This window comes from Lithobates pipiens, unplaced genomic scaffold, assembly GCF_037356315.1.
Source record: "Lithobates pipiens isolate NorthernLeopardFrog02 unplaced genomic scaffold, aLitPip1_a1.2 Scaffold_13, whole genome shotgun sequence".
Lineage (NCBI taxonomy): Eukaryota > Metazoa > Chordata > Amphibia > Anura > Ranidae > Lithobates > Lithobates pipiens.
In genome coordinates, this window is record NW_027507718.1 from 301,519,747 (window position 1) to 301,540,958 (window position 21,212).

Below are 21,212 nucleotides of genomic sequence, written 5' to 3' on the forward strand. Positions count from 1 at the left end.
TTGGAATAATGAGGTCCCCGTCGCTGCTTTTTCTCATGGTCTCTTGGATACCATCAAGGATGAGATAGCAGCCCGAGATATGCCCACTGAGCTGGAGAAGTTGATCACGTTTGCCATCCTCATTGACTCCAGACTCAGAAAAAGACTCTCTTTTAAGGAGCGCGTACGGAAGCCTCCTGTACGTTTTTCTCTGAGCTTTGCAGTCTGTACTGAGGTTCTCTCCTGGTTGCCACAATGCAGTAAGACATACTTCCAGAAGGTAGCCAAGATCCTGTGCACCTCTTCACTCTCCTCCCTGCCGGAGGAGTACCGCAATTTTAGCAATTGTCTTTGACAAAGGTCAAGCCGGAAGTTTGCCTCTACATCGGTCGTACGAGCACACAATTGACCTTTAACCTGGTGCCTTCCCCCTTCGTGGCCAGGTTTACCCTTTGTCCATCTTGGAGGATAAGGCCATGGAGGAGTATATTGCAGACGCACTTTCTCGAGGTTTCATCTGCAAATCCTCATGTCCTGTTGGTGCTGCTTTCTTCTTTGTGAAGAAGAAGAGTGGTGAATTGAGACCTTGTATTGATTATAGGGGTCTCAATTGTTTCACGATTAAGAATGCCTATCCGATTCCGTTGATTAAAGAGTTATTTGACCGCCTCAGTGGAACAATGGTTTTCATGAAGCTTGATTTGAGAGGGGCATACAATCTCGTGAGGATTAAGGAGGGCGATGAGTGGAAAACTGTGTTTAATACCAGAACAGGGCATTATGAGTACCTCACAATGCCTTTTGGCCTTTGTAACACCCTAGCAGTTTTCCAGGAATTTATTAATGATGTCCTCCAAGATTTGTTTCAGTTATGTGTGGTGGTTTATCTCGATGATAGCCTCATATTTTTCAAGTCCCTGGAGAGCCACCACACAGATGTCTGTCGTGAGCTTCAGAATCTAAGAGAGAACAATCTCTGTTGTAAACTGGAGAGGTGCGAGTTCCATCGTGAACAGGTTAAATTCCTGGGTTATGTAATTTCCACTGTTTTTTTGATGGACCCAGAGAAACTTTCGGTAATCCTACAGTGGCCCTGACCCGTGGGTTTACATCCTCTGCAGCGTTTCCTGGGCTTTGCATACTATTATCGGAAGTTTATTCGTAACTGCTCGTCATAGTTGGTCTCCAGAGTCTGTTACGGCCATTGAGAGTCTCAAGGCTGCCTTTGTTTCTGCTCTGTGTTGGCACATCCTGATCCTATGGTACCTTTCATCCTTGAGGTTGATGCTTCTGAGACTAGTGTTGGCTCCCTTCTGTCTCAACATCCTACATCTGCACTATGCATCCTTGTGGCTACTTTTTCAATAAATTGTCACCTGCGGAGTGCAATTACGAGATTGGTGACAGAGAGCTGTTGTCAATCATTTTAGCCCTGAAAGAATGGAGACATCTACTCGAAGGTATCACTGTGCTGGTTCTTATTCTTACTGACCATAAGAATCTCACATTCGTGTCTGAGGCTAAATACCTCTCTCCCAGAAGGGTGCGATGGGCTCTATTCTTGTCAAGTTTCAATTACATTGCCTCATTCTTACCCGGTACTAAGAATGTAAGGGCTGACGCTTTGTCACAACAATTTTCCTCCACTTCCAAGATGGAGTCAGTTCCGGTTCCTGGTATTCCTCCTGATAGTATTCTGGCTACGGTTCGCACCAGTCTTGCTTCTCCTTTGGGTGACAAAATTCTTGCTGCTCTGGTCCATGCACCTCCTGAGAAACCTTGTGACCGCTGCTTTGTCCCAGAGAGTCTCGTACTGCCGCACTCCAGACTTACCATTCTCCCAAGGCAGCTGGCCACCCTGAGAAGAATCAACTCGTTTGGGCCATTTCCCAACAATTCTGGTGGCCTAGTCTACGGACTGATGTAACTGCCTTCGTAGCTGCCTGTTCTGTGTGTGCTCAGAGTAAGACACCTCGACACCTTCCAGTGGGCCTCCTACAGCCCATACCCAATGGAAAGAGGCCCTGGACCCACCTGTCTATGGATTTGATTGTGGAGTTACCCAACTCCCAAGGCAAAACCGTTATCCTTATAGTGGTTGACCGGTTCTCTAAGATGTGTCATTGTATTCCACTTAAGAAGTTTCCCACTTTTAAGGAACTCACTTCCATTTTTGCTCGGGAGATCTTTCACTTACATGGGCTACCCAAGGTGATTGTCTCGGACAGGGGCAGTCAGTTTGTCTCCCGGTTCTAGTGAGCATTTTGTGCACAGTTGGGAATTCAGCTTGCTTTATCCTCTGCGTATCACCCACAATCTAATGGGGTCGCAGAACGAGCCAATCAGTCCTTGGAGCAATTCCTACGTTGCTATATTTCTGACCTTCATAACAACTGGTCAGACCTATTACCGTGTGCAGAGTTTGCGCACAACAGTGCCTTGAATTCTGCTTCCTGGTTGTCCCAGTTTATGGGCAAATTATGGTTTCCCACCTTCGTGTCTTGTTTGTTCTGTAGAGTATCCCTGCGTTTGAGGAGCATCTTCGTGGTCTTCGTTCCACTTGGGCACAAGTTCAGGAGGCTTTGCAAAATGCTAACGATAGGTACATGCTCCATGCTGACCGCAGACACCTGCCTGCGCCTTCCTACCAGTTGGGGACAGAGTCTGGCTGTCGTCTCGCAACCTCCGACTCTGTGTTCCTTCTTTGAAGTTCACACCTCAGTTTATTGGGCCTTTCCATATCCTTCACAGGATTAACCCAGTGGCTTACGCCTTGGACCTTCCTTCTAGTATGCGCATCTCAAATGTGTTTCATGTCTCCTTATTGAAACCTTTGGTGTGCAACCGCTTTACCACCTCGGTGCCACGTCCTCACCCTATACAGGTTGAGAACCATGGGGAGTATGACGTACAATCCGTTGTTGACTTCCGTGGGCGCATCCAGTACCTGGTGCATTGGAAAGGGTACGGTCCAGAGGAACGCTCTTGGGTCTCATCCTCAGACATATATGCCCCTGTCCTCATCCGTGACTTCCACAGATGTTTTCCCCTCAAGCCCGGTGGTCCTCCGAGGGGGAGGGGTCGTTGAGGATGGGGTACTGTGGGGGCTTGGCTCAGCCCTTCCTTCTCGGAGCTGGCCGCTCAGCTGCCAGCTAATTGCCAGCTCCTATCTCTCCACAGTTACTCGGCTGTTCATGATATCCTGCTCGTTAGTCCTGCCTACTTATGCCGTTCAGCCCAGTGGATCTCTGCCTTTGCCTTGGTCAACATCACAGAGACTATCACCAGCGTTCCTGTTTAAAGACTTGCTTTGCTGACATCCCTTCTGGCTCCAGATCCTGCTTGCTGTTCCACTACATTGATCCCTGACTTCTGGCTTGGCTGACTATCCATAAGGGCCGGTTCACACTGCGGCGCGAGGCGAGGCGACACGGCTCGCCTCGCCTCGCTCCCGCAAGTTGTCCCCATTGAGTACAATGGAACCGTTCTGAGAGGAGCGACTCGAGTCGCTCCGACTCAGAAAAAAGGTTCCTGTACTACTTCGGGGCGACTTCGGGGGCGACTTGCATTGACTTCTATGCAGAAGTCCTCTGCAAGTCGCCGCTGACCCCCCCTGCAAGTCGCGGCGAGGAAGTCGGAGACGCCTCGCCGCGGCTCGCAGTGTGAACCGGCCCTTACGGTTGCTGAACTTTGGCTATGTTTTGACTACATTTGTTCTTTTTACTTTTATTATTAAACAAGTGTGATTTAACTGTACTTCTGTCTCGGTCTGATTTCATGGTTTCTGACACAGACACCTGGCTGACTCATGATGTCACTACCAGAGCAGGGTCAGAAAATGCCAGGCATGCAAAATAACTTCCTGGTGCAGCTCAGCATGTAAGATAATGACATTACTGCTCAATAGATACAAAAATGTCACCTGCATCAGTCTACTTTCTACAGAACAATTATTCCTTGTCAGGGATTTCTCCCTCTAATATGCCTGGTTTAAAAGGACAGTTTCTCCATAAAAGGGCTGTCTCTCAAAAAGCAGATTTCATTATGCTGTTCTAATTTTTCAACTCTAAATATTGGAAATTAATAACAAGCTACTGGCTGAATGACCAATCAACATTGCCATCCCTACCTCCCAGATTTGTGACCACTCCAAGCACCTCCCCTACAGGCTCATGTCCATCTGTTTACCTATGCACAAACTCCACCAACCTGATACACATTTAAGACTTGCTTTTCCATTTAAGATGCCCATGAAATAAGGGCTCATAGCTTACCCAACAAAAAAACATTCTAGTGAAGGAGCTAATCAATTAGTAGGCATTATTAAAGACCAAGTAAACTTTGGTGGGTTTACTTCCTCTTTGTTTCCCTGCAAAGGTAAAGCATAATGGGCTACTATGCATCGCATAGTAGCCCATTATGTGTCACTTACCTGACACAGGAGCCAGCGATGTCACTGTTGTTCCCTCTTCCACAGAGCGTCCACCGTCTTTCTGGGTATCGTGGCTCCGGTGCTGTGATTGGCCGGAGCCGCGATGAAGTCACTCCCGCACATGCGCACAAGAACCGCCACTAACGGCATATAGCTGTTAGAAGTGACATGCACAGTGCGCATGCGCCATAGACAGAGGTGCCTGCCTTTTTGCAAATTTCTCCTAAACCGTGTAGGTTTAGGAGATATTTCTTGGACCTACAGGTAAGCCTTAATCTAGGCTTACATGTAGGTCATAGTGGTCTGTTTGGGTTTATAACCACTTTAAAGCTCTTAGATACAATTTGTTTTCCTTTACATTCTCAGTTGTTGATGTTTTCCTGCAGGTTCATAATCACACAGTATTTATTGTATAATATATATATATATATATATATATAGTATTAAATGCACCAACGCTTAAATATTTTATACACTCAATTATTATTTTTATCAATGTTAATATTTGGTAGCTGTTATTTTTGGAATAATTGTGTAAATGCAAGTGAAAGTCATGCTAAAAATGTAATCTCCCTTTATTATCTTAATAGGCAAACCAACCGCAAGAAATCCTCTGGATTTGCTGCAGTCCATCAACTATTCACAGAGCGTTGGCCTAGCACACCATCCAACCGCAATGTATCCAGCACTGCCACTGAGAGAAACATAGACTTTGAACTAGATATAAGGGTAGAAATTGACTGCGGTAAATGTGTTTTGCATCCCACAATTCTGCAACAGGAACACGATGAAATCAGTTTGAGAAGGTAATCTTTGCAAAGACTGGTTTAAATGTAGCAGTAGTGCAACCAAAAGGTAATGTTGCAAAGGGCCAAATGTATTTTTGTATATTTTTATACATAAGTCTGGAGTTTCTTCTCAACCATGATCTAGCATCAGATCTTTGTTAAAAGACTGAATCTGGTTGGTGGCAAAAGCTAAAGTAGAACTACAGTTCACATCATGATTTGTGGGCTGGTGCCATAATGGCCAACTAGGGATAGATGCTTTTACATATTATGGTACACTTTCCTTCCAAACTGTCCACTCTTTTACCCTTGCAATGCAGTGTTTAAGATTTCCCTAGTTGCTCTGTCATCACCACTGATATTGCCTTGCTTTCTTTCAGGACTGCAAACTTCAGGTTCTTTTTTTTTTTTCTTAGGAAAAGATTATTAGTGTTTACATTTCACTATACATATCTGACGCTTCCACATATCCAAAAAGGCATCTAGCTGGGTTACATATATTTGGTATTGTCAGAAGATGGTGAAATCCATATCTCACCAGAAGGATGTTATTACAGGACATTGCCATACCATTTAAAAAAAAGTCCCACCAGCAGAGCTGCCACATCTGTGAGAGATCAGAGTGGGAAATCTGCTGCTATATACATGCATACAAGATTTACTTCATCCTTACACCCAAGGCATGCCGAGTTTGCACACGGAGCCATGCAAAAATTACAACATTGTTGCCAGGCAGAAAGTGAGATTTTATTGCTGAAGAGCATTTTTTTTGCATTCCTTATTTAAGGATTTTTAATATATGACAAAATAGGAAATGTGACATAAGAAAAAAAAAGGAAGGATAGAGTCTGAGCTCTATGTTGACAAGTAATTCTCAGAAACTACAAGAAACATTACACATAAAGACAGCATGGGTACTGTTATACAACCCCTTGAGTCCTGAAGAAAGGTGAAATGTACCCGTAGTATCCGAACAGGGAAGAGATGCATTAGGAAATGTAAACCAAATACAGAACTGTGTGAAACACTCTCCATTCCATTGGGTACAATATATAGAAGTACACAGGTCTTGGGGTTTAGGGAGATCGAGACCCAAAAACCTAGCCTCGTGTTAATTCCAGGAGGGAAATATAAATCCTCATGTCTATGGGTTTCAGTGCTCTATTATTACAGTACATACAAAGAAAGATAGGGAGAGAAGGCTCAATTGAAGATAAACAAAGTCACACATGAACAAAGAAAAGCCAGATAACAGTACACTGAGTGAGAGTGAGAGAGGCACAACAGACCAGTTCAGAGGAAAGGGAATAGGGAAGAAGTGAGAAGGACCTAGGAGCACAAATTTTTTGTGTAATATAGCAACCTGGAGCTGTTCTGTACACCAACAGTGTACAGAACCCCTCCAAAAATGTAATTTCCTGCTTGGGGGAAGAACTCTGCACTAAGATACAAGTCAAGTTTTAGACATCCTCCGCAACAATTTCATTTTTGGTAAGATACTTTCTAAGGATTAATCAATTCTGAAGGGATAAAAATACTGCAGCTTTTCTCATCAGACCATCAGACGTCTTAAAGTGTACCAGTTAATTAAAAAGAACTGGTCACTTCCATTTAGAATCGTGCACAGGACATTTTCTAACAAAGAACTTTACCTTCAGAGCAGAAATAGGTGGAAACTGCAACAAAGTTTGTTAAAATACTTGCAATGTATATTATTCACCCCAAGGGTTTTTTTCTCAACAAAACTTGAGTTACTATCTTTATTAAATGTGAGATAAATATTTTAATTTGCATTTTGTTTTGTTTTTTGTTTTGTTTTTTTAAGATAAAGTACTGTATAATGATTTTAGTCGTATTTTCATCTTTTTCTTTAAATATTTACAAATTTATAAACTCTTTGCTTAGGAGTTATGACAGAAGCTCACGTAGTCTTGACCAAGATTCTCCATCTAAGAAGAAAAAATTACAGAACAACTATGCATCTACCACTCATCTACTAGCTGGAAAGAAGGTGCCATCATCTCTCCAGACTAAGCCAAGTGACTCTGAAACTACAGTTTTTTATATTCCTGGAGTTGATGTGAAGGTAAGATCAGGCTGAGGTACAGTATATTACTTTACTATGATGTGCAAATACAGACATAAGGATGAATTAACCACTTAAGGACCCGGCCTCTTTTTCAGACTCGGTGTTTACATGTTTAATCACTTCCCGACCAGCGCACGACGATGTACGTCGACAGAATGGCACGGGCAGGCATATTGGCGTACATGTACGTCCAATCTTCAATGCTGCCCTGCCATCGGGAGCGCACCACCGGCGGCGCGCTTCCGCGCTGGTCGGGACCCCTGTGAGTCCGGTCGCGGGACCCGCGGACTCGATCGCCGCGGGCATACCCGCGATTGTCTCACGGGACGGCTGAATGGAGGAAATGCCGTGTAAACAGCATTTCTCCATTCTGCCTAGCAACTAGTGACGCTGATCTCTGCTCCATGTGATTGGAGCAGAGATCAGTGTTCACTAAATGAAAACCCAACCCCCCCACAGTTAGTAACACACCCCTAGGAACACTTAACCCCTACACTGCCACCCACTGGTTAACCCTTTCACTGCCAGTGTCATTTACACAGGAATCACTGCATTTATATAGCAGTGATTACTGTATAAATGACAATGGTCCCAAAAATGTGTCAAAAATGTCCGATGTGTCCGCCATAATGTCGCAGTCACAATAAAAATCGCTGATCACCGCCATTACTAGTAAAAAAAAAAAATAATAAAAAATTATTAATAAAAATGCTATAAAACTATCCCTATTTTGTAAACACTATAACTTTTGCGCAAACCAATCAATAATCGCTTATTGCGATTTTTTTTACCAAAAATATGTAGAAGAATACGTATCGGCCTAAACTGAGGGAAAAACATGTTTTTTTATATATTTTTGGGGGATATTTATTATAACAAAAAGTAAAAAATAATGCGTTTTTTTCAAAATTGTCGCTCTATTTTTGTTTATAGCGCAAAAAATAAAAACCGCAGGGGTGATCAAATACCACCAAAAGAAATCTCTATTTGTGGGGAAAAAAGGACGTCAATTTTGTTTGGGAGCCACGTCGCACGACCGCGCAATTGTCAGTTAAAGCGACGCAGTGCCGAATCGCAAAAAGTGGTCTGGTCTTTGACCAGCAAAATGGTCCGGTCTGAAAGTGGTTAAAACAGTTTTTTTGCTAGAAAAATTACTTAGAACCCCCAAACATTATATATTGTTTTTTTTCTAACACCCTAGAGAATAAAATGTCGGTCATTGCAATACTTTTTTTCACAAAGTATTTGTGCAGTGGTCTTACAAGCACACTTTTATTGGAAAAAAATTACTTTTTTGAATAAAAAATAAGACAACAGTAAAATTTGCCTGATTTTTTTATACTGTGAAAGATAATGTTACGCCGAGTAAATTGATACCCAACATGTCATGCTTCAAAATTGCGCCCGCTTGTGGAATGGCGTCAAACTTTTACCCTCAAAAATCTCTATAAGCGTAATTTAAAAAATGATACAGGTTGCATGTTTTGCGTTACAGAGGAGGTCTAGGGCTAGAATTATTGTTCTCGCTCTACCGATCGTGGCGATACCTCCCATGTGTTGTTTGACTACTGTTTCCATATGCGGGCGCTACTCACGTATGTGTTCGCTTCTGCGCGCGAGCTCGTCAGGATGGGGTGTTTTAAAAAAACTGGATCACTTTTATTTCTATTACAAGGAATGTAAACATCCCTTTTAATAGAAAAAAGCATGACAGGTCCTCTTAACTATGAGATCTGGGGTCAAAAAGTCCTCAGATCTCATATTTGGACTAAAAAAAAAAAAAAAAAAAAGATGTAATTTGAAAAAATGACATTGAAAAAAATGTACCTTTAAGAGGTATGGTAGGAAGTGATGTTTTGACGTCGCTTCCGCCCTCCTATGGTATAGAGACGAGTGGGGGCCATCTTAGCCTCACTCGTCTCTATACCCGGCTGTGTACAGGACCCGATTTCCTCCGCCGATACCGAAGGCTCCGGTAAGCAGCGGAGGGCGTGGGAGAGGGGTGGCACCTCTCCCGCTGCCGATAACGGTGATCTCGCTGCGAACCCGCCGCAGAGACCACCATTATCATACACAGGACCGCCTCCTGTAAAGAGAGATATCTCGCTTGTGGCTGCAGCTGCTGCCGTTACCGAGATATCCCTCTTCAAAGTGCCAATGTATATGTACAGGAGGTGGTCCTTAAGTGGTTAAAAGGATTTTTTTTTACTCCCCACAAAATCCTTTTCTCTTTGTTCCTTGAATACACAACAGCAAAGTACTTAGATCTGGTGCCACTGGGTTATACTGCTACTTGGACATACAATCTCAAAGCAGTGTTTTACGCATAAAACTGGCATATGCAAATACATCACTCTCATAAGAATTGGTAAAGGTTTGAACACAAAACCAAGTGACCACTTTACAAATCTAAGAAATGGAAGCCTGATGACAGAAAGCCCAGAAAGCACTTATCCACTCTAGTGGAGACTTAACCAAGACCCGAGGTTAGGCTAAGAGGATAGGGCATAGACAATAATCTGATTTATCTATCTTGTAGCGGAAGAGACAGCCTGACCCTTTCAGAAGCTGTCCATGATGATGAAAAGAGAACCTGTCTTACATAATAGTCTCATATCATCTAGGTCAGTGATGACAAACCTTGGCACTCCAGATGTTTTGGAACTACAATTCCTATGATGCTCATGCACTCTGCAGCATAGCTGAGCATCATGGGAAATGTAGTTCCAAAACATCTGGGGTGCCAAGGTTCGCCATCACTGATCTAGGTAAACACTAAGTACCCAAACAAACATCTAACTGATGTAGAGCTCCTCTCCTTACGATCAACTGGTTTTGGACAGAGAGAATGAGGAGCAATATTCTCATTTAAATTAAAGGCTGAAACTACCTTGAGAAGAAAAGAAGGCTTGGAACGGAGCCTTATCACTAGGCAAGACCAAAGAAATAGATATGCTATTTTTAAAACCCTGTGGGTCAAACATGCCACCTTTTGGGTAATTGGTAACATAGGAAGTCCCTCAATGTTTTTAAAAGCGGCTTGCTGCTAAATGGAAAGTTCTGATCTCACCACGTCAAAGTCCGAGGGAACCTCTTTTACCTAGGTGCTTACCAGGATATTACAAAAGGACAGTGGAAAAAAAACATGGCCATAGTCAAGATTTGACCCCTGATGGTACTGAAGGCTAGCCTTTGATCCATGCCATGTTGAAGGAAATCCAGAATCCTGGCCACAGAATAAACTCATGGAGAAGCCTGTAAGGACTCAGACCATGCAAAATAAGCTTTCTATGTCCCATAGTAGTGCCTAAAAGCCAAAGCTTTACAAGCCTTGAGTATAGTAGGAATTACCACACCAGACAGACCTCTGTCCCTCTGGACCTGGCTCTCAACAGCCAAGCTATTAAAGCTACTGACTTGCATTCTCAACTTGTACATGCTTAATAGACTCTAGCACACTTTCAATAGAAGTAGAATCTTTGTCCCACACAATTAGGAAGGAATTGAGTTAGCCCCTGCCTAATTAATGCCACGTGTAAGGTTGCTTGAAACTTTCAAGCAGAGCAAAAATGTGCAATATTAATTCATTATCTATTTTTTTATATAGATTTCTATAAAATCTGTGTTCACATTCCCAGTCTCCAACAAATAATATATAAATATAACAACTCAATACACCTTAAGGTCCACACATTAATACATATTAGTATTGTAATAAGCAGATATTAGCTATTAGAATAAAAAAAGGCTTTTAACAGTGTCCCCCAATGAAGGCAGAGCAAATGTAAGACTTCTGGGTGACAGAGACCACTCCTGGATGCAAGACCTGATGACTGGGATAGTCGCTGCCAGTTGTCAACTTTGGGAATGTACACCATGGAAAGAGCTGGATCATCTGTCTCTGCCCAGCGAAGAATGTTGGACACCTCCAGCACTATGACCACACTCCTTGTCCCTCCTTAATGATTGCTAGAAACAGACAGTTTAGAAACTATAGCAGTGCCACAGGTGTACTTTAGACTTTGTACTAGCTGATCTGATAACTTGATATAGACTTTTTTTTTTCATTGGTCTCTTGGAGTGAAGCACAGTTTAGGAAAGATTGTCCTTGTAGCTTATTACTATTTTCCACTCAAAAGTGTGTTTACAAAAAAGGGAACAGATGTAAAAACAGTAGTGTCATCAGCAGCCTCAAGTAGCATTAACGTAGTTGTAAACCCTTACATATACCCAGTGAAGTGACTGACCTCAAGCGATACAAAGAAATAAAATAAATTCTACTACATAAGTTGTACCTGGCTATTTGCAGTCTTCTCTTCTCTACATCTATTCAAAGTCCAAATTTTATAAAGCTTGTCTGAGCTGTCTAATAACGGGGACAGAGAGTTGAAATTACATGCTGCAGAGCTCAGTGAGCTGATTGCAGGGAAGGGACACACCCCTTCACATCACACACAGGAACAGAGATGAGGCTGTCAATCACAGGATGTGTGCTGAAGATCCCTCCCCTGTCACCTTTTTTCTCTTGGTATCAGGGAAACTTGTCATAAATGGCATAGCGGGGCAGTGGACAGAAATGGCACTTTCAGTGCTCTGGTTTGAGACAAGTACACACTATAAAGGGATATGCTTTGTTCAGATTTCATGTCTGAGTGGTTTACGACCACTTTAATCCAAACAGTTAAGAATTTTACAGATGTTTACCATTTACTGTAAGTCAGCCCTAATTCTATGCTTATATCTTAGAGCTCTAACTCACTGTATATATGTATTTTTCTTTTAGTTGCATTACAACTCAAAAACACTGAAAACTGAATCGCCAAATGCCTCAAGGGGATCATCTTTGCCAAGAACTCTTTCAAAAGAATCAAAGTTGTATGGTATGAAAGATACTGTACCATCTCCTTTACCTAGTAATGTCCACAGCAAGACTAACACATTGTTACCACCCCCACCCCCACCAATCCCCTCAGGTACCTTTCCTCTAACTAATCTGTACCTAATAACCATTTGTATTACCTGCCTGTAAGAATTGAATGTCTAGAAAGCAAGTCATATTTTTTTAACCAATGCAAACAGGCAAATGTTTAGAGACATTATATTCTTGCAACCTGTACACGTATCATTCAATAACTGAGTGGTCAGTGTGAGGCTACAGCTTATTCCACCTACAAATGATTAAAGCAAACCTTAAACATATGATCAAAAATGCAGGAACACAGGTCATCCAGGAATGAACTTTTGTCAAAACCATCAGCATATTCATATATATATAGGTTAGCAATGTTATATGCAAATTTCCTGTAAAAAAAAAAATAATAATAATTGTCTCCAACCTCCCACCTAATACATTATAAGGTATACTTTTCCTACTTATCCTTTCTGCAGCGTCTATCCACCCCCCATCAATTAACATTAGTATATGAACAGAAGAGAAATACACATTAAATCAATATTTGGTGTGACCACATTTGCCTTCAAAATAGCAATCGTTTTTCTAGGTACACTTGCACACAGTTTTTTTTGATGGAACTTGGCAGGTAGGTCATTCCAAACATGTTGGATAACTAAAGTATTACAGTAGTATAACCAGAGCTAAAGTCCTCCTTGCATCAGATAAATACTAAAACGGCACTAAAACGAAAATAAAAATAGGAAAAAATTGATGGTAATGAAACCATAGGGCAATGGCAAACACCACAGCCAACAGTCTTTATGTAGCAGATGGATATGTGGACAGTTCAGATAATTCACAGTCACTTTTCTCTTAGCGTGCACCTTCCACCAGAGTAAGAGTGCAATTATCCACCTCGTGAAGCACACACCCCTCTGGGGTTCAAACTCACCAGACGCTTCTAGAAACAAAGCCTTGTATCTGTGTCCAAACACCGCTCTGTGCTGACACCCCACTTATCCAGAAGGTCCACTGGTATAGGTACTCCGATTGTATCATAAAACACAAGGATAGATGTACATAGCGTAATCCTGTTTATTATCATGCAACATACCCATACAGCAGAAACCCCCCTTAATCCTAGCTGCTTACATTTAAAATGCAATCAACAAGCATAAAGAAATACAATAGAGGGCGCTATCACCATCTCCAGCCATCCGCTGGAAGTGTGCTGTTCCTTGCAGACACTGTATTACACTCCCGGGTGGAAGGCAGAGCGTGGTGGAGCGCACAATGTCACTTTCGGTTTCCGTGCTGGTCATGCCCTGACCGGTTTCGTCGTTCGACTTCAAAAGAGGGCATTGGTAATTTTATATGTTTATTTATCTATAAATTTTTTGTTTTTGTTTATGTCTGAGACATCGACATATGTTATTGAATAGTTCAACACATCTACCTGCTGCTACTGGCACTGTAGGATTGAGGTAGCGCTGAGTGGGTGTCCCATAGGCCATAGTTATACCTCATTTATCTATGTTGGCTAACTAACCACAGACTATTTGTGGATGTAGGCTGCCTCAAATCCTTTTGTCTCTTTATGTGATCAGATGATGTTGAGATCAGGGCTCTGTTGGACCAAACCATCACTTCCAAGATCCCTTGTTCGTCTTTCCGCTGAAGATAGTTCTTAAAGTGACTGTAAAGTCTCCTTTTAAAAAATAACAAACATGTTATACTTACCTGCTCTGTGCAGTGGTTTTGCAAAGAGCATCCCAGATCCTCCTCTTCTTGGTCCCTCTTCTGTGCTCCTGGCCCCTCCCTCCTGATGAGTGCCCCATAGCAAGCAGCTCGCTATGGTGACACCCAAGCCATGTCACAGCTCTGTGTGTCCATTCTGACATCCCTGGCCCCGCCCCCTCTCTCTTCTGATTGGCTTACTGACAGCCACGAGAGCCAGTGGCACCGCTGCTGTGTCTCAGCCAATCAGGAGGAGAGTCCCGGACAGCTAAGACACTTGTGGACATCGCTGGAGAGGGATGGGGCTCGGGTAAGTAATTAGGGAGTGCTGGGGAGGCTTCTACACACATAAGGTTTTTTTATCTTAATGCATAGAATGCATTAAGATAAAAAAGTTCTGCCTTTACAACTCCATTAATGACATTGGCTGTATGATTGGGGTCATTATCCTGCAACGGAATAAATTTGGGGCCAGTCACAGGCCTCCCTGATGGATAAGTGTTTGGCTGTATTTCTCAGCATTGAGGACACAACAAATGCAGCCCTAAACTTGGAACCTCCACTGTGCTTCACTGTTGCCTGCAGACACTCATTATTGTACCTTCTCTCCATCCCTTTGGTGAACAAACTGCCTTCTGCTACAGCCAAATACTTAAAATCTTAACTCATCAGTCCAGAGCACCTGTTGACATTTTTCTGCACCCCAGCAGAAGCATAGTTACAGTGCCTTGCGAAAGTATTCGGCCCCCTTGAACTTTTCAACCTTTTGCCACATTTCAGGCTTCAAACATAAAGATATAAAAATTTTATTTTTTGTGAAGAATCACCAACAAGTGGGACACAATTGTGAAGTGGAACGAAATAGATTGGATATTTTAAACTTTTTTAGCAAATAAAAAACTGAAAAGTGGTGCGTGCAAAATTATTCGGCCCCTTTACTTTCAGTGCAGCAAACTCACTCCAGAAGTTCAGCGAGGATCTCTGAATGATCCAATGTTGTCCTAAATGACTGATGGTGATAAATAGAATCCACCTGTGTGTAATCAAGTCTCTGTATAAATGCACCTGCTCTGTGATAGTCTCAGGGTTCTGTTGAAAGCGCAGAGAGCATCATGAAGACCAAGGAACACACCAGGCAGGTCCGTAATACTGTTGTGGACAAGTTTAAAGCCGGATTTGGATACAAAAAGATTTCCCAAGCTTTAAACATCCCAAGGAGCACTGTGCAAGCGATCATTTTGAAATGGATGACCACTGCAAATATACCAAGACCTGGCCGTCCCTCTAAACTTTCAGCTCAGACAAGGAGAAGACTGATCAGAGATGCAGCCAAGAGGCCCATGATCACTCTGGATGAACTGCAGAGAACTACAGCTGAGGACAACAATCAGTCGTACACTGCACAAATCTGGTCTTTATGGAAGAGTGGCAAGAAGAAAGCCATTTCTCAAAGATATCCATAAAAAGTCTCGTCTAAAGTTTGCCACAAGCCACCTGGGAGACACACCAAACATGTGAAAGAAGGTGCTCTGGTCAGATGAAACCAAAATCGAACTTTTTGCCCACAATGCAAAACGATATGTTTGGCGTAAAAGCAACACAGCTCATCACCCTCAACACACCATCCCCACTGTCAAACATGGTGGTGGCAGCATCATGGTTTGGGCCTGCTTTTCTTCAGCAGGGACAGGGAAGATGGTTAAAATTGAGGGGGAGATGGATGCAGCCAAATACAGGACCATTCTGGATGAAAACCTGTTGGAGTCTGCAAAAGACCTGAAACTGGGACGGAGATTTATCTTCCAACAAGACAATGATCCCAAACATACAGCAAAATCTACAAAGGAATGGTTCACAAATAAACGTATCCAGGTGTTAGAATGGCCAAGTCAAAGTCCAGACCTGAATCCAATCGAGAATCTGTGGAAAGAGCTGAAAACTGCTGTTCACAAACGCTCTCCATCCAACCTCACTGAGCTCGAGCTGTTTTGCAAGGAAGAATGGGCAAGAATTTCAGTCTCTCGATGTCCATAACTGATAGAGACATACCCCAAGCGACTTGCAGCTGTAATCGCAGTAAAAGGTGGCTCTACAAAGTATTAACGCAAAGGGGCCGAATAATTTTTGCACTCCCCACTTTTCATTTTTTTATTAGTTAAAAAAGTTTCAAAAATCCAATAGATTTCGTTCCACTTCACAATTGTGTCCCACTTGTTGGTGATTCTTCACAAAAAATAAAAATTTTATATCTTTATGTTTAAAGCCTGAAATGTGGCAAAAGGTTGAAAAGTTCAAGGGGGCCGAATACTTTCGCAAGGCACTGTAATTCACCTAGTCTTGTTTCCACAAGGAATTTGGCTTTTTGGCTGCAATTGTTCCATGAAGACCATTTTTATTCAGACTTCACCAGCCAGTAGATGGGTGTACCTGGGTCCCACTGGTTTCCACCAGTTCTGTGCTGATGGCACTGCTGGATGTCTTCCGAGGTCGAAGGGAAGTAAGCATGATGTGTCTATGATCCTCAACATTCTTCAAAAGCACATCTTGAAACCCCAGTCTGACTTGAAACCTTTGTCTAGGAGAGAACTTGCTGATGCAGTATAACTAACTACCTTGTGTCTTGTTGCTGTACTCAGTCTTTCCATTATGTATGATCTGTGACATTAAACGGTCTTTCACAATCTCCCCTTAATAGCAGAGCTTGGCTGTTCCTCACCCAGTTTTACGCTTCATACACAGTTTCCATTTCAGTTAATGACTGTTTCAACCTACATATGAAATTGATGATCATAGCCCCTGCTTGGTATATTTGGTTAATCATATACATGACTCTAATCCTACAAGATCCTTAACTTTATGCAAGTGTAAGAATTGATGCTGGTTTGAAGCAAAAGGGTAGTCACACCAAATATTGATTTGATTAAAATGTTTCTTCTGTTCGCTAACTTTTAATTTTAATAAATTGATAAAAATAAACAATTAAATATATATTTTTTTAAAGCATTCTTTTTGGCACTTCGCACCTGCCTAATATGTTTGCACAGTACTCTATGCAGCCACAATGCTTACTTCCTGACAACCAAAATAAATTTAAATACCGGCGCTGAAAAAACTACCTCTTTTTTTTTTTTTCCTCGGGCCAGGAGGATCACACCCATAATAATATACGTTGTGAGTCACTGGAATGATTGGTAATAATTAATAATTCTTTGGGATATAATTACATTACATGGACTATAGAAGTTTTGTGTTGTACATAAAAACAATAGGGGGCGCAATCCTCAAACACAGTTTATACTTACTTCCTGACAACCCTATTTTTTTTTTTACCACTGTCTGCATGTACACAGTTGAAATCCAGAGACTTTCTGCTGAGACAGAAGACACTAGTAATATGGTCAGGTAGCAATTTATAAGGTTCAACAGTATAGACAGCAGGCAAAATATCCAGGCCCGGCAAGAGGTAAACACTATGGTGAGCCAAAGGGCATTTACCTTTACAATAAAAGTGGTGATTTACATATAACAGATTTTTATATCTTTAAATCTACTAATTGTGAAAACCACATTTGAAAACAAAGTAACAATTATGTATTTTGTACTAGATGCCCAGACTGAATTTACCATGTTTGTGACATGTTTATTTTATTTTATGGCTAGATGCAGAGGCACATTATTTATCATGATTAGATCATGCTTTGCCAAAATGTAACCACTGCCCCCAACAAGAAAGTGTGAAAGAAATAAAACAAATTATTTAGCTAGTAGAAACCAGTTTAATAAATATTTCCATTCACTGTTCCTGAGTAATTACCTAGGCCAATGTTTCTCAACTCCAGTCCTCAAGTACCCCCTACAGGTCATGTTTTCAGGATTTCCCTCAGTTGAAATGGCTGTGCTAATTACTAAAGTAGAAAAACTGATTAAATCACCTGTGCAAAATAATGAAAAGCCTGAAAATATGACCTGTTGGGACTACTTGGGGATTGGAGTTGAGAAACATTGACCCAGGCAAGGCAAACGCTACTGGCTGCTGCCACCATGATCAGGATTAAAGGGCCCCAAGTTGAGCACCAGAGCTGTATGAGACTCAGACTTGAGTGGTAAAGCAAAAGGTGCACAAATTCAATTGAATGTTTTAAATTATATCAATCAATCATTTTCTGTATATAGGAAATATATTTAATTTTACAGCCAAAGGAAAGGGAAGCAGTGGAGTGAAAACAGCAAAATTGTATGCTTGGGTAGCACTACAGTCTTTGCCTGAAGAAATGGTCATCAGTCCAAACCTGCTTGATTTTCTGGAGAAGGCCTTGGAGACCATACCCATAACACCAATAGACCGAAATTACACTGGTAAATATTGCATTTCAGTAATATATCTATGCTGTTCCAACAGACAAGCCCTACTGGTAAATGCAGCAGTACGATAGCAGAGTTATTATAGCTACCTTTGTTTTCAGAGTTATATGTATTTCTTGATGGTGGTAAAATGAGTATAAAATTACTGCAGCTTAGTTTGTTTTTGCACTTGATGGGAAAGGTCATTTAATTCTTACACATTTTATATACAGTCAGGATTTTCCCATTCTTACAGCTTGTCAGTTTTATTATTATTTTTTTTACTGGAAGGGCTTTGCACTGGTGCTAAAAGCTTCATAAGATACCTAAAAATAATTGGTTTGCTGAATTTGTGTCTGTGACAAGTTCAAATTTGTCTTATTTAAATGAGGACATTAGCTGAATAGAGGTAATACAAGTTGTTGAATTATTGTAACTATTAAAATATATGAAGTAAAAAGGGGAAATGGCACCCAAAAATAAGATAGTTGTGAGATTTTTCTCAGTCTGGCTTAAAGCAAAATGAAAACGTAGTTGAAGGAAAGAAAATTGCATAATGTATGGCTTGTCTTATTTTATTTTTTTCATATATCCATAAAGCTTCTATCAGTGGAATCTTTGGTTCTAACTCACCTTTCCTGAATGTACTTTGACACATTTAATTGAAATACTAAATATGTAGTAAGTTTTGCACAGTATCTTTCATTTTAGTACCGTTACCGTTATTTTGTCATACTGGGCATAGCATGTAATTAAATATTATATATATATATATATATATATATATTATTATACAGAATTTATATAGCACCAACAGTTTGCACAGCGCTTTACATGAGGGCAGACCAATGGCATTGCTAGACGGGTGCGGGGGGTGTGGGCCGCACCCGGGTGACACCCGCCAGAGGGATGATACCCGTGAGTAGTGGCACCGCTGAACACCGCTTGCTGCCCTGTGCCTCGAGGCTCGCGCTGCGGCTGTGTCCCTCAGCAGAGCGGAATGAACAAAGCCGCCTCCCCCTCCTCTCTGTTTAAATCCACAGAGGAGGAGGAGTCGGAGCTCGAGAAACACACACCGCTGTGTGTATATCTGCTGTTCTGAGGTGAGGTCTGTAAGGGGGGCATCTATACTGATGGGGGGTTCTGCACTTAGGGGGGTTGTCTGTACTGGGGGGTCTGCACTGGGGGGGTGTCTGCACTCAAGGGCATCTGTACTGGGTGGGTCTGCACTGGGGAAGTCTGTACTGAGGGGGATGTCTGTACTGGTGGGGGTGTCTGTACTCGGAGGGTCTACACTGGGAAGGGGGTGTATGTACTGCTGGGGTTGTCTGTACTTGGGGGGTTCTGCACTGAGGGGGGTGTCTGTACTGATGGAGGGGTCTGCACTAAGAGGGTGTCTGTACTGAGGGGGGAGGTTTATACTGAAGGAGGGGATCTATATTGATAGAGGGTGGTCTCTACTTAGTGGGGGGATCTGTATACTGTGGGAGGCGGGTCTGTACTGAGGGGGGGGGGGCTATAGTTGGTGGGGGTGGAACCAATTTTTTTTGCACCGGGTAATACCAACCCTAGTGACGCCACTGGGGCAGACAGTACCGTTACAATACAAATCAATGCAGGAGGGATCAGAGGGCCTTGCTCATTAGAGCTTACAATATATATATATATATATATATATATAGAGAGAGAGAGAGAGAGAGATACAGTATCTCACAAAAGTGAGTACACCCCTCACAATTATGTAAATATTTTATTATATTGTTTCATGTGACAACACTGAAGAAATTACACTTTGCTACAATGTAAAGTAGTGAGTGTACAGCTTGTATAACAGTGTAAATTTGCTGTCCCTCAAAATAATTCAACACACAGCCATTAATGTCTAAACCACAGGCAACAAAAGTGAGTACACCCCTAAGTGAAAATGTCCGAATTGGGCCCAATTAGCCATTTTCCCTCCGTGGTGTCATGTGACTCGTTAGTGTTACAAGGTCTCAGGTGTGAATGGGGAGCAGGTGTGTTAAATTTGGTGTTAACTCTCTCATACTGGTCACTGGAAGTTCAACATGGCACCTCATGGCAAAGAACTGATCTGGGGAAAAAAAATTGTTGCTCTACATAAAGATGTCCTAGGCTATAAGAAGATTGCCAAGACCCTGAAACTGAGCTGCAGCACGGTGGCCAAAACCATAAGCGGTTCAACGGGACAGGTTCAATTTAGAACAGGCCTCACCATGGTTGTCCAAAGAAGTTGAGTGCATGTGCTCAGCGTCATATCCAGTGGTTGTCTTTGGGAAATAGACGTATGGGTGCTGGCAGCATTGCTGCAGAGGTTAAAGGAGTGGGGGGTCAGCCTGTCAGTGCTCAGATCATAAGCCGCACACTGCATCAAATTGGTCTACATGTCTGTCATCCTAGAAGGAAACCTCTTCCAAAGATGATGCACAAGAAAGCCTGCAAACAGTTTGCTGAAGACAAGCAGACTAAGGACATGGATTACTGGAACCATGTCCTGTGGTCTGATGAGACCAAGATAAACTTATTTGGTTCAGATGGTGGCAACCAGATGAGGAGTACAAAGACAAGTGTGTCTTGCCTACAGTCAAGCATGGTGGTGGGAGTGTCATGGCCTGGCACTGCATGAGTGCTGCCGGCACTAGAAAGCTACAGTTCATTGAGGGAACCATGAATGCCAACATGAACTGTGACATACTGAAGCAGAGCATGATCCCCTCCCTTCAGAGACTGGGCCGCAGGGCAGTATTCCAACATGATAACTACCTCAAACACGCCTCCAAGACGACCACTGCCTTGCTAAAGAAGGTAAGGGTAAAGGTGATGGACTAGCCAAGCATGTCTCCAGACCTAAACCCTATTGAGCATCTGTGGGGCACCCTCAAATGGAAGGTGGAGGAGTGCAAGGTCTCTAACATCCACCAGCTCCCTGATGTC

General features: G+C 42.3%; 1 protein-coding gene across 19 annotated transcripts in view; it reads left to right on the plus strand.

The window, feature by feature from the left end:
- Positions 1-21,212, plus strand: part of BLTP1 (bridge-like lipid transfer protein family member 1) — a 454,074-nt gene that overhangs the window by 396,615 nt on the left and 36,247 nt on the right. For 14 of the 19 annotated variants that reach the window (XM_077476843.1, XM_077476844.1, XM_077476849.1 and 11 more), the window contains 4 exons: positions 5,002-5,217; positions 7,105-7,285; positions 12,072-12,261; positions 18,114-18,275. In XM_077476843.1, the coding sequence (XP_077332969.1) occupies positions 5,002-5,217; positions 7,105-7,285; positions 12,072-12,261; positions 18,114-18,275 (749 nt within the window). The remainder of the gene's footprint in view (positions 1-5,001; positions 5,218-7,104; positions 7,286-12,071; positions 12,262-18,113; positions 18,276-21,212) is intronic. The other 5 variants (XM_077476848.1, XM_077476850.1, XM_077476857.1 and 2 more) reach the window with 1 other exon arrangement.